Here is a 14,605-nt window from a genome sequence, read left to right as displayed (position 1 = left end):
GATCATTTACTGTCTTACCCAGGGCTTGTTACTGGGGAACGGTCTCACTGTTCTGACAGACTCAGTCATGGCATTGATGTCCCTTCCATGTGTTTACAGTGCTTGGCACTAGTTTTTGTAAGTTCTACTTCTGTTATTAAACATTTTATTACACCATTCTATCTTCTGATGTCCTGAATCCTTTATGGTCACACAACACATGACAACACCTCCCATGTATCATAGTCAATATATTTCTCAGCTGATCTCAGTTCTGTTTGACCCACACACTGTTGGATCACTACACCATCCATTCCCTGGTGACTGCAGGGTTGGTTCCATCCCCTAATACTCCAGGTAGGACAATGGGAGATTATGAAAGATGAAGTAGCGAAGGGAAAATACTATGTGTGTGTGTATTTTTCATAAGCAACTGAACCGTCACATAGCAGCAAACTTGTTCTGCTTTGTGTTCGCTTGCTTTCACATTTTAGAGAATAGGACACAGCAAGGTCATCTTGGTAAAGAAATAACAATTCAGTAAATGTACTTTGCTGTTAGATTGCAAAGAATTAAGTCTTGATATTTCCCAAGCTAAGTAGGAAAATGAGATGAAAAGACAGAGTAAAACTCTATTATGACCAGCAGTAAGAACAGCTCTATCAATTCCACTACACAGGGGTCTCAAGGCTTAAATAGAGATTTTTAAAATCATTTCCCACTCCCCACCAGGCTTACGTCCACCTCCACTTCATCTTCTTTTGCATTCGGTTCCTTACCCCACCCAACCAAATTAAAGCTGAACCCCCTGCTTTCAGTTAAATTATCTCTTGTTACAGACATGAGGCATTGGAGAAATCATCTTGGACTAAAAATAGAGTAAGAGGGAGTGTTTTTGTCTTTGTAGATTCAAAATCAGTCTCATTTCTGCTGGTTTGAGCTAATTGTATTTTGGCAGCATAGCACAGAACAGCAGGATATATTCCTAATTTGTATCCGCAAAAAAGATACACACCAGATAGAGTAGGCTTTGTCTAACAGAATAAAAAACTGAACTGAAATGTTTTCAAGTCAGAGAAATATAACATCTGCTTCCAGATTATGAAACAAATGTATTTTAAAAGTTCAAAACAATTTAACAGAAATGTAAAAATACAAAATGTGGTCAAATTTGTACTCATATGATTTGATTTATTTTTATTATAAATAAAATGTTTTTGTGAATATTCATTCCATTCACTTGGCATTTTATTTTGCATTTTAACTTGCATGAATGACATTAGACTTTCTGCAAGTGAATATCCACTGCAGTTGTTCTTTCCCCTTCTCTTCTCATTCCTTTCTGCCTTGAGTTAGACTCCAGGCATAAACCATCTGATGGGAGTCCAGGAACAGGAAGCCCATGAGGCAGCATAGAGAAGAGACAGTGTGGGCATGAGCAGTGGTTCTCAAAAGATATCTAGAGAGAATTTGAGAAAATATGATGCTCAGCATGAAAGACAACAGCTTCTTGTCTTCATGATGTTTGCAGCTGGTAAACCTGTTGGACATCTCAATTTCAACTTGATCTGCAAGCTGGAATGGGGAGGACCTGAAAGCGTTTGAATGAAAACTAACCTGAAAGCTGTCATCATGTTGGCATTGAACATTAATTACAAAGAAACCAAGGAATATTTCCATAAAAGTAGGTAAGAGACCGTACAATACCAGCGATCTTCCTTTAAAACAGAGTGCTGACAACAGAACCTGTTTTGAAGATTTTTTGGTCAGAGCAACTGGTTTGTAAAAGATAAAATATTTGTAAAAAGCATATTTTTGTTTTTCTTAGAGCTTTGTAAACTACATTCATTTTCCATTACTCGACCAGAAATACTTTATATGCTCCATTCAGCCAAATTTTTCCTCTGAATGAGGGATTGCTGCAAAGTTCTGGATACTGACTGGTGGGACACAACATCCTATTAGTGTTTGAATGATGTGGGTCTTTTTATTATCAGTAGGGAGGACGATTGGTGATATTTTAGCCTAATACTGTTTGTCTATGTAGCATGAATACGTTTTTTATTATAATTTTTTTTACCTGTAATTAGAATTTTGTAGTTTCTCTCCAATCTTGTGATGGATACATTTTAAAGTGGATAATGATTTGTTCCACCCTTAAAAGATTTGCTACCAGAGTCAAAGAAGTTGAGCATCCAAAAGAAATGTCTTTCTTTTTCAATCAAAGTATGCAAGTTCTCAAAATTCAGTATCAAGTTCTCTTGCCATAATAATCTTTGTACTTAACTCATATATTTTTTATACAAGCCATAAGGAGAACATTCCAGATGAGCTTACACTGATTAGGACTCAGAAATTTTATTCATGATAAAATTCAGTGCACTTTGCCAGCAAATCTCCCAGTAACTGAGACATGTTCTACTTATACAAGCAACAGGCTGCATTTATGAGCCTACATTTATTCTCTAGTCCAGGGGTGTCAAACTCCAGTCCTCAAGGGCCGGCAACCTGCATGTTTTTATAAGTGCCACAGGTACAAAACACTGCAATGAAATGGCTTAATTACCTCCTCCTTATGTAGATCAGTTCTCCAGAGCCTTGCTAATGACCTAATTATTCCATTCAGGTGTGGTGCAGCAAAGGCACAACTAAAAGTTGCAGGACAGCGGCCCTTGAGGACTGGAGTTTGACACCTGTGCTCTAGTCCATCTAATCTGCTTTTTAAGCAGGATGAATCTGTGAACACTTTGTACACAAAAGCAGTATGTGTGGGGGAGAGCTTACAGCAGCTGCATGCTGGTATAATTTCTATGGGTCCAAGGCCATGAACAAGTTCTCCTCGCTCCGCACACATAAATAACTCCCAACTAAATAATCATTGTCTTCAGTTAAGATGAATGTTCAATGACAACGTGACCATTTAGAGCAGGGTCTCCAACCCTAGCCCTGCAGATCTGCTGCCCTGTTTTAGATGAAACCCTGCTCCACCACACCTGAATGAAATGAGTGCCTCATTACCAGGATTTCCCCAAACTTGGCATACAGAAGAGAACATGATGCTCAATCAAAAAAAATAATAACATTCATGAAAACCACATCAAACTTTTTATGGATGGAATGTTTTAAGATGAAGGTTGAGGTCAATAATTTATGCCAACTCGACCAATTTATCTGGATTTATTCTGCTTGAAGAGCCAGAAGAGTTATCTACTGCAGGTAAGATATTAACTGTGTTCAATCTTTTAGCAGAACTTCACTTCAAAAACCACGAGCTATCCCTCTGAGGTGCAGAAACAAAGATTTATTACCAAGGTTTGGTTAGCTGGTCTGGGGGTCCCCAGTAGGCACTCACATTCATGTTTTCACCCTTTTACTTGTGTTAATTATGATTATTTTCTGGCTACATCTCATGCAAACAATATTTAAGATTAGAATATTACATACATCCATCCATTAGAATATTACATCCACCCATCCATCCATTTTTAATATAGAAATGTGAACTTTTAATGATACATATGTTTAATTCCTGCTCAAAGGTCATTATTTTCATAAGGTACTCTGACAAATGGGCCTAATTGAAATGTATGATCTAAATAATTGAATATTACTGTACATTACTTAACATATGGTGAAGGAAAAGGTGAACTGGTTTGTAATATGTCAACAAATGGGTGTGAATGTGGGGTAGAAACTGGTGGACGACTTTTCCACAGAGCCCCCTTGAGATGACCTCTGTTGTTAACTGGAGCTGTATAAATAAAATGAATTTAATTATTACTGGTTATTGTACATTTTATATTATATCCCCAGAGCAACATTAGACTTTCTATCGTCTTCACCCCCATCAAAGGTAAAAAAACTGGGTTACTGTAAAGTGATGGGAGGGGTTGGCGGTGGAATGTGAGGGGGTGGTGATGGGCAACAGCGGGTTGCCAGATTGTGTAAACACAGCAGGGACCTCCCACCCTCAGGCTCTCGACTGTCACCTCCCATGATGGGCAAATTGGACACGTTTGGTGTGTTGCTGCTATTCTGGCACCGAGAGGTGTACAAGAAGCTTTGAACAATGACACACGGGTGGGCACGCTCTGAAAGAAATCCTGCTGAGTGGCTAAGTCGAACCCCGCGCTTTAGTGAAGCGTGTGGGAGAGGGCCTAATCTGGCAACCCACAAGCTGCAACCTTCCAAACCAAAACCTTCCTCACAAAGACCTGCATTGTTTTGAACAATCCCACCATCTGTGTAAAATTGCAGATACTCACTGTGTGGTATCTAATTTAATAGTGTCTGTACATTAGCTTGAATACAAAACTACTTTATCTGATCACATAATTACAAGCACTTGTAAAAAAGTGACATTTTTCTGAAAATGCAGATGCTCTCACCTCGACTGATATTTTAGGTTTTTGATTTTTCTTATGTCTTGTGCTGGCCTTCTACTGTAATTCCTAATAAAGATAATCTCATAGAAGAAGTGCCAGCAAATAGGCTGGGAATGACAACAATTACCTGACAAAAAAAACTTTATAATATTGCTAAGGGCAGGCATGACAATGCTATACTGCATCAGAAGATAAACTTAATTTAGAAAGTCAGAAGAAAGTCCACTCCCAATGTACTGGGTTGAAGTTTTAAGGGTTTGTTTTGTCATTTGGAATAAATGAATGGGAGCAGAATAACCCTGCTGGTCTTCCAAAGAAAATGATGCTGTAGGATCTACACTAGTCCTCAGAGGAGAGAAACATGCAGAGAGCCGGACGTCATTATCTGTGGAGCTTAATAGAAGGACTGGCAGACAGAATTTTGAAAGAGATGATCAGAAGTGAGAAAAAGATTACCGAGTTGTAGTTGGAGAGGCAGAGTGAGAAAGAAGAATGGAACAAGAAGCTGATGTTTGAGCGTATGAGAGCTAGTAATACTACTGTCAAAGGAAAACACCGTCTGAATAATTCACTTGCTCTCCCTCAGGATTACCAATGTAATTATTTGAACAAGAATTCTCATCAGAATGTCCAAAGGTGTGGAAGACTTATGGAACAAATGTGAGCCAAACAAAGAAAAGAGAAGGTTTAACTACTGGAAATTAACTTCCTGCTCTAACCTCTACAACTGATAATAGACACAAATACCTCTGACTAAAAAAAGGAATATAATCTGGTGAAAACATACTTCACTACCTCTCAATTTCTTTTTCTGCAAATCTGATAAAAAAAAAAAAAGGGTCGGGAGACGAGATCCGCTGATCACAGATAAGGTTTTTATTTGATTGTTGAATAGTGTCTCAGAACCAACAGAGTCTCATCTGTTGTTTTAAGAAACATAAGGTACTTCACATTACAGATGTGTCCAGATGCTGATGGATCAGAATTTATCCAAGCACACAAAGTGTTCCAACAATGATGGAAAAAACATATAACAGCAAATCAAAACTTCTTGTCATCTTTAAAATGCTATACATTCATTCATTAAAAATGGGCATAAGTATCCAGTAATATTGAAATATAAAATGTCCAGGAAGTAAAACTGTCACAGGACAAAAATGATTCCCTTTTAAATGACACCACTGCTGCAGTACCCCAGTCTGCCTGTGGAGGCTTTCCTTTATTTCACTAGGGGGAAAAAAATCCCTTTTTTTAAAAAGAAAAAAACATTGACACAAAGATTGTCTGAAGAGGAGAACTTGTTTTTCTCCTGAATGGAAAATGTCTGAAGAAACCAATAACCAGTCTGTCTCTTTGTGGATAGATCAGGAAGCACATTAATACAGCTACTGAAGCAGAACAGATTTAGGAGGAGACAGAAGGTAAATGTGCACAGGAACCTGCAGGTGGACCAGACAAACAGCCTTGCATAAAAACATCATTCCATGTCTTGGTTTTCCTTACATTTACATCAACAGTTTCCAAATACTTTCATTAAGACATTTTTCTTAAACTGATTATTAAAGTAATTTGGACATTTCAATTGTCACTATGCTTAATACACTGCTAACCAAGACCCTTTAATATTCTGATGATTGGAACATTTAGGAAGCTGTTGATGCATGATGAGTTTTTTTTTTGTTTCTCAGCTATCCAGCTAACTGAAATATACATGCACCTCAACATGGTAACAGTTCTGTTTAACACTGATCAGTTATGTATTGAATATATTGTAAGCAGTCTGGGGCAGAGGTCAGCATGAGTGCCCTCCCAATTTGTAGCTGCTGTGGCCTGGAAACATTTTTGCCACCCTGCAGATTTATTATTTTTTCGCTTTTTATTTAGTGTCTTTGACATGATTAGCTCTTGGAGTCACTGTGGTTGGAGAGACATTTGAAGGTCCATTCTTCCATGATTTCTCCATTGGTTTCAAGACTTTGACTAGTTTAATCACCTGGTAAAAATCAATCTTGAATGATTTTTCTTAATATTGTCTTGGCTTTGGTCATGAGCACAAAGGATTGCAGGTGGCAGCAACTTCATTGGTTGCTTGTCAAGTATGAACTGTTGAGACCAGAAGTGATGTTCCTATTCCAGGTCTGTAGAAACCAGAGATGGTTCTCAGGAACAGAACTAAACAAGATGAGGCAGCATGGAGGTTCTATGCTCCTCAGCTCTGGAGCATACTCAGTGACAACTTATGGTGTGTGGAAACTGTTGGTTCCTTTAAATCAAGACTGAAAATATTATGATTTAAAGCAACTTTTCAAAATATCAGACTAATGAACTGTTTGAAATATTTAGTTCCTTTCGGCCTTATATATCTATATTTTAACATCTTCTTCAATCCATTGCTTTTATGATTTATTTTCTTTTTGTCTTTACTTTGATGTCCTAAACAAGATCTGAGATTTTCTTGTGTATGAATGTTGTTATATAAATAAACCACCCTTGTGAGATGAGATACCACAAAGACTTTGTGCATTTCTATTTTTAAGTCTGATATGAGATGATCCTATAGAATTTAGAAATAAACTGTAACTGCAACTTTCCATAGATTTTATCTGTGGCAGAGAGTGAATTGGATGTGAGCTGAGAACCAATCTTAGACTTCTGATTTCTGAAGTATTAATTCTGATTTAAAGGGCCCTTAAAATTGAAAGCACAATGACACTTTGTTATAGCACAGTAGAGTAAAGCAGTTATGTGCTGCTGGTGTACATTCATTATTCATAACTTCAAAAAAAATCCTTAAGATGTCATAATAGTGCAATAGACAGACTTAAGAAGAAGCAGGAGAGGATGAAGAGGAATAAACTGAGTAATGTTCACACGCATCGTTGGAGTGCAGACAGATCGTAGAGTGACCTGGTCTCGTTATGCTCAGCATATTTAGACGACCAAATCTACAAGATAGAACCTTGAAAAAATCCAAACAATTTTACAAATTTTTATCTACTTTTTTTGTTTTTAAATACAAAAGACATTAAAGAGTTCATCAATACATACAGCTAAACAAAAAGAATAAATACCACAGCAAGCATTTACATTACTAAGAAATAGACCAAATGAAATGTAACAACCACAATTATTAACTTTTTTCAATGAAAAAGCATAGCATAGCAACAGCATTTAAGAGCTTCAAGCTCTTCTTTATTCCGAGGGAGGAACTTTACAAATATCAGTTACGGTATGTTGTTACAGCTCTCCTGACTGAAAGAACCAGGTTGTCCAGTCCTCCTACAAACACAGTAACTGAGGAGTCTGAAACACCAGCTGCTGCTTCCGGTGTTCCAGCGTTGCTTGTCTTGAACGGACAGCAGTGTTAGCGTGTAGCACCTTCAGGTTTAATGGTGGTCTCTTTCAGCTCTCAGACAGCACCAGCTACATTCTGAGCTAGTCACAGCGGGAGGGGTGAAGATCCTCTTCAGTGGAGGAGCAGTGGTACAGAGGGAGGACATACACCCTGTTTCTGCCTTTCAGCTGGTTAAGAGAATCACCTGAGGCTGTAATGAGCCCCAGAGAGTAGTGTCGACACATCTGACACCCCAACATACTGTCAGCCTGAGGCAGAGACCTCTCGCTGCCCTTGTACACTTGCTTTGATGTCTTGCATGTGCAAACATGCCAATGGGAAAAAAGAAAAACACAGAAAACACATTCCAGCATGCTTTGGCCCTAAGGAGACGAGAGGAAGCGGAGGCATAAAAGGGGAGACGGGACGGTCTGTGTGTGTGCAGGGGACTGGGAAAGACATGGGAAATTAAAGTTGAAAAGTAGGAAGAGTGGTGTGAAATCCTCTTGGCAAACGTTCCGTCGCTGCTCAGCCAAGGCTCTAGTGTACATGAGGAGTTGGACTGTTTCACTGTTAATTTTAATGAACTGACAATGAAGTCTCTTTTGTCTCCGACAGCAGCATCAGATTGTCAGTGCAGCAAGGACACAGAAATGTTACAAATTGTCTGCATATTAATGTTTCTCTCCATGAGTCCATGCATCTGCTTTTCAAGCCCAGTGTTAACATGAAGAAGTAGTTATGGCACATGGAATAATGGTGAAAGCCTGAGGAAGCATCAGTCTGCCACTATGGCACTCTGTGAAACACACACCAGGATTATATTTACACACCGCCATCTGTCCAGCCCTTCATACTCAACTTCCTGTTTGGGCTCCTTTCTCCTGGCGGACGGCTGGGATCTGGGCTCCAGCCATCTGCAGTCATGTGGTCCTGGGGTTGGGAAGGTCAAAGACGATAGGTGGGTTCATGGGCAGGAAGTTCACCGTGCAAGCTGAGGCATTGATGAAAGTTGTGGTGCCGTCTGTCATCATGCCATAACCTGTACAATAAGGCAAAAAAAAAGAACTTAAAAGAACTTTTATCTGTTTTTATGACTCTTAAATGAAGTGGATCAAAATAAAACACATGCATTTATATATTCATTCCACACAGGCTACATATATTTCATTGTTGGTTCTGGTGTCTCTCATGTTCCTCTGGAGAGCATTCTATTGAGTCGTTGTGGAGTTGAGGTGCACTGTAAAACCTGATAAGTTAGTTGAACTCAATTTGAGGAAATTGTCTTAAAAAGTTTAAGTTTATTAACCTAAACCATTCAGTTCAGAAAGAATATTCAATTGAAGTACATTTACCATAACTCAAATATTTCTGTCAGGCTAACATGGATTAAAAAGGTTTCACTCAGTAAACTGACCTAGTAAGTATCCTATGTCCATTTCTTCTAACTTATTTAAAATGTGTTGATTGTAGTCATCTATTTTGAGCCAGACTAACTGTGATGTTATGTCAGTTGACATTCTACAGGTTATAAGATTTAAGCGTTCAATGTCGCCATCTAGTGGTGAAATTTATGTACATCACTTTATAAGAGTCGGGCGTTAATGACGTCATTAGAGAGCAGTCAAGTCAGGACAATGCAACGCATGGTTTTTCGCAGTAACACGGCTACTCCTATACAGTTGGTCCTAGAAAGCACTGTCGGTACGTATAAGAGTTATGTTAATATTTGTTATATAAGCATAAGTTAATCATTTGTAAATGCAATACCGTTTTGTGAGAACTTACGGCTTTGAGCTAATACTTTCGTTGTAGCGACCGAGTATACTTGTGGGTGCTGTATTAACCGCTACTGTGTATTATTCAAAGTTTGTATGTTTATTTCATAGTTTTACACCTACTCCATCTGGCTTCATTAAAGACTCAACGCAAGCGCTCTAGTCTGTGTGATCCTTTGGAGAGGAGTTTAGCTGAGTGTCGACTCCGGCAAGGCGTTGGAGGTTGAGGACATGACAGTAAAACGACACTTTCCGGCGGTCCAGCTTCAACAGTGAAAAGTAAACGAATTAATCAACGGAGAAAATCCAGCTCAGCAAAGAGTAAGCAACACGCTTCAGCCTACATCATGTCAAGGAAAGGTTCCATATCAGGATCTGCTAAAACAAGATCACGCATCTCAGGCTCGTCTAATCAGTCTACGAGTTCGGAAGCTAGCAAGGTAGCAGTAGCTTTGGCACGTGCAGAAGCCAAGCAGCTAAAGCTGAAGCAGCATTTGTCGAGAAAGAAATTAAACTGAGGTTACAACAAGCAGAGCTAGAGGCTTCAACACAGCTTCAGAGAACACATTTAGAGGCTTCCTTGGAAAAGGTGCGTTCGCAGAAAAGAGCTGCAGCCGCAGAAGCTAAAGCAGAAGTCTTAGAATCAGCTGTGGAACAGTATAATGAGACTTTCAGTGCAATAGACGTCCCAAATGAGGACCCAGATTCACGCACAAAAGACTATGTAGAGGGAGCAACCCAACATGGGTCTACACTTAACTTGGAGCAAAGAACCTCTGCAACAGTAATGGCGTTGCCAGTTCAGCCAAGACCAGAACCTGCCATAACGACGCAGGCTCAGAATCCTACTAGGACAGTGGCGTCCAATCACCATTTCACGCTACAGACAAGAGTAAATGAAAAATGTATGCCAAGAATGGAGCAAAACACAGGTTCTTGGGATAATCCAACGGACATTTCCTTCTGTAGAACAGACTATAGAGATAGAAATGACAATTTGCCTTTGCCACAAAACGCATGCTATCCCAACGACGGCTCGCAAATGAGTCATGGGGATGAAAGTAAATGCATGTCTGACCTTGTCAGATTCATGGCAAGACGGGAGTTAGTCTCCACAGGACTCACACAGTTTAATGATCGTCCTGAGTGCTTTAGAGCCTGGAGAGCATCCTTTTTGAGTGTAATCAGAGATTTAAACCTCTCAGCTAATGAACAGCTTGACCTTTTAGTCAAATGGTTAGGGAAAGACTCAGCAGAACATGCTCGACGTTTAAGAACGGTGCATGTGAATTATCCTGAGTACGGCCTCAGGGCAGTTTGGGATAGACTAAACGAATGTTACGGGGTTTCAGAGGTGGTGGAGAGTTCCTTGTTCAAAAGGTTGGAAAGTTTTCCAAAGATCTCTAATAAAGACCACCGCAAACTAAGAGAACTTGGCGATTTGTTAATGGAAATAGAAGCAGCTAAGGTGGACAGTGATCTACTAGGTCTGAGTTATCTAGACACGCCACGTGGAATTAATCCTATTGTACAGAAGTTGCCATTCTATTTGCAAGAAAAATGGCTAACATCAGGCTTTCAGTATAAGCAGGAACACAGGGTTCTCTACCCTCCATTCAGATTCTTTGTGAACTTTGTTTGTAACCAAGCAAAGATGAGAACTGATCCTTGTTTTATGCTAACGACTTCGAATAATGATTCAGCTGAGCACCAAAGGCAAGCTTTAAGAACTGATAGTCATAAACCTCTTGCTGTAATGAAGACAGGGGTTTTCACTAAGAAGTCACCTGGACAGCAATGTGGCTCTGTTCAAACCAGTATGCAATCTACAAGTGGACCCATCATAACAGATGATCCAGCCAAACATTGTGTGCTACACAACAAACCTCATCCTCTCTCGAAGTGTAGAACCTTCAGAGGAATGCTCATTGAAGAAAGAAAGGCAATTCTAAAGAAATATGGAATATGCTACAAATGTTGTAAAGCTGTACATCTGGCAAGAAACTGTGAAGAAGAAACAGTCTGTACAGAGTGTGGAAGTGTAACACATGTCTCAGCTCTACACCCAGGACCTACACCATGGGTAAACACCCCAGATTCTCGGATATCAGAGAACGGCGGGGAGGGAACAAGTGAGAAAAGGGAAGAAGCCATCTCCACGACTTGCACCAAAATCTGTGGCAAGGAAATCTCAGGACGATCCTGCTCTAAAATAAGTCTGGTGAAAGTATATCCGGATGGTCGTCCAGATGCCGCAGTGAAGGTGTATGCAATATTGGATGATCAAAGCAATAGATCACTTGCACGGACTGAATTCTTTGATATGTTCAATATAACAGGGACAGCCACACCGTATTTCCTTAAAACGTGTGCAGGAACTATGGAAACGCAAGGCAGACAGGCTTGTGGCTTCATGATCGAGGCGAACGATGGCAGCATTCAGCTCGCTTTACCAACATTGATCGAGTGCAACGAGATCCCGAATAATCGGTCGGAAATCCCGACACCAGAAGTGGCACTAAACCACAGCCATTTGAAACACCTTGCAAAGTACATTCCCGAGCTCGAGGAGCAAACTCCTATTGTACTCTTATTAGGCAGAGACATTCTTAGAGTGCACAAAGCTAGGAAACAAGTGAATGGCCCGCACAATGCACCATATGCCCAAAAACTGGACTTGGGATGGGTGATTGTTGGTGATGTATGTTTAGGAGATGTTCATAAGCCATCTGCGGTGACCTCCTGTTACACCAACATCTTAAAAACTGGACGGCCCTCTCTATTTGAGCCGTGTCCAAGGAGTTACACAGTTAAAGAGAGATTCTGTTGTGATGACTCCATCTCAGCTTCATCTTTTAACACAGGCTTCATCAGCAGTAGTGAAGGTCTGGATGCGGATGTCTTTCTCCAAACAAAGACGGATGATTTGGAGGCTCCTTCAATAGAGGACATTCAATTCCTGACAATGATGGACAAAGAAGTACATCAGGATGAAAGGAACAACTGGATCGCTCCTTTGCCTTTCAGGATGTGGCGTCCAAAGCTTCCAGGTAACCGCTCACAGGCACTTCAGAGACTTCACTCACTGCAGCAAAACTTCAGGAGAAAGCCAGAGATGAAACAACAGTTCTTCGACTTCATGGAAAAGATCTTCAGAAACGGGCACGCAGAAGAGGCACCCCCTCTGGGACCAGGGGAGGAGCATTGGTATTTACCTTCATTTGGGTTTTTTCATCCTAAAAAACCATCTCAGATCAGAGTTGTCTTTGATTCTAGTGCACAACATGACGGACTTTCCTTGAATCAGGCACTCTTAACAGGGCCTGATCTCAATAATAGCCTCATTGGAGTCCTTCTGAGGTTCAGGAAGGAACCGATAGCCTTTTCAGTAGGCATAGAGCAAATGTTTTATCGTTTCACAGTGAAACCAGCAGATCGCAATTTCCTCCGGTTTCTCTGGTTTAAGAACAATGAGCCGGAAGGAGAGATAATAGATTACCGCATGAAGGTGCATGTTTTTGGAAACAGCCCTTCCCCTGCAGTAGCTATTTACTGCCTTAGGAGGGCAGCAGAAGCTGGCCAAAAGGAGTTTGGTGAGGACGCTAAACAGTTTGTCGTCCGCGATTTCTATATGGATGATGGCCTAAAATCCCTTCCTTCGTCAGAGGATGCCATCAGCCTGATAAAAAGAACAAAAGACATGTTAGCTTGTTCTAATCTAAGGCTACATAAGCTGGCCTCTAACAGTAAAAGTGTAATGGAAGCTTTTCCTGGTGAGGATTATGCTACCAATCTGAAAGACCTGGATCTAGATTCAGGCAACCTGCCTATGCAGCGCAGTTTAGGATTGCTGTGGGACTTGGATTCGGACAGTTTCACTTACCAAGTTCAGGAGGAGAGAAAAGCATTCACTCGGCGTGGAGTCCTCTCCACTGTAAATAGTTTGTACGACCCACTTGGATTGGTGTCTCCAATCACCATTCAGGGCAAAGCACTTCTTCGAGAACTCACCACAGACTCCCCAGACTGGGATGCGCCTCTTCCTCCAGAGAAGGAAAAGCGGTGGGAGAGTTGGAGAAGCACTCTTAAAGAGTTACAGCATTTTAAGATCCCTAGATCTTACGCACATGTACCACCATCTGCTGCAAAGCACAGAGAACTTTGTGTGTTCTCAGACGCCTCTGAAAGAGCAGTGGCGGCAGTTGCATATTTAAAGACTGTGGATGGACATGGAAAATGTCACACTGGCTTGATAGCAAGTAAAGTCAGACTTGCACCAAGGCCTGGCTATACCATACCTAGACTAGAGCTTTGTGCCGCAGTCATGGCAGTGCATTTGTCTGAGGTTATTGTCTCAGAAATTGACATTCAGTTCACATCAGTTACCTTTTACACGGACAGTAAAGTTGTCCTGGGGTACATTTACAATGAAAAAAGGAGATTTCATGTATTTGTTCACAACAGAGTCCAGAGAATCAGACGCAGCACACGGCCTCAGCAATGGCAATATGTGCACACAGAGCACAACCCTGCAGACATTGCTACACGACCTGTTCCAGCAGAACTGTTGAGAAACACAATATGGTTCACTGGTCCAGCCCTTCTATCCAAACATGAAGTCTCATCGGTTGTAGAGCAAACATATGAGCTTTTGGATCCAGAATACGATCCAGACATAAAGAAAGTGACAACTCTAACAACAGTAGTGTCTCAGCCTCTCGGCTCTCATCGTTTTGAGCGATTCTCATGTTGGAGAGCAGTTGTTAGAACAGTTGGAGGATTGATTCACATCACTCAGTGCTTCAAAAAGAGACGAGATGACCTTTCAATGGAGTGTAAAGGCTGGCATTTGTGCTCATCACACTTGTCAGTGGACATTCTCAAAGACAGTACTACAATAATTCTCAGATCTGTTCAGCAGGAAGTCTTTAGAGCAGAGCTGGAATTGATTGCTGCTAATCAACGCATTCCAAAGAGCAGCCCGTTGTGGTCGTTGGATCCATTCATTGACGGCAAGGGAGTTCTAAGGGTCGGAGGTCGTCTTCAGGAAGCGAACTTAGGATCTGCAGAGAAAAGACCGGTAATTCTACCTGGACGCCATCATGTCACCACCCTGATAGTTCGTCACT

General features: G+C 40.7%; 1 protein-coding gene across 1 annotated transcript in view; it reads right to left on the bottom strand.

The window, feature by feature from the left end:
• Window positions 1-5,217: 5,217 nt before the first annotated feature.
• The window catches only part of mpped1 (metallophosphoesterase domain containing 1), a 78,723-nt gene continuing 69,335 nt past the window's right edge, over window positions 5,218-14,605 (bottom strand). Inside the window, exon 7 of the mRNA XM_023350297.1 lies at window positions 5,218-8,740. Coding sequence (XP_023206065.1) covers window positions 8,622-8,740 — 119 coding nt within the window. The 3' untranslated portion in view covers window positions 5,218-8,621. The remainder of the gene's footprint in view (window positions 8,741-14,605) is intronic.

The sequence above is a fragment of the Xiphophorus maculatus genome, chromosome 17 (assembly GCF_002775205.1).
Source record: "Xiphophorus maculatus strain JP 163 A chromosome 17, X_maculatus-5.0-male, whole genome shotgun sequence".
NCBI lineage: Eukaryota > Metazoa > Chordata > Actinopteri > Cyprinodontiformes > Poeciliidae > Xiphophorus > Xiphophorus maculatus.
This window is presented reverse-complemented; position numbering and strand designations above follow the sequence as displayed.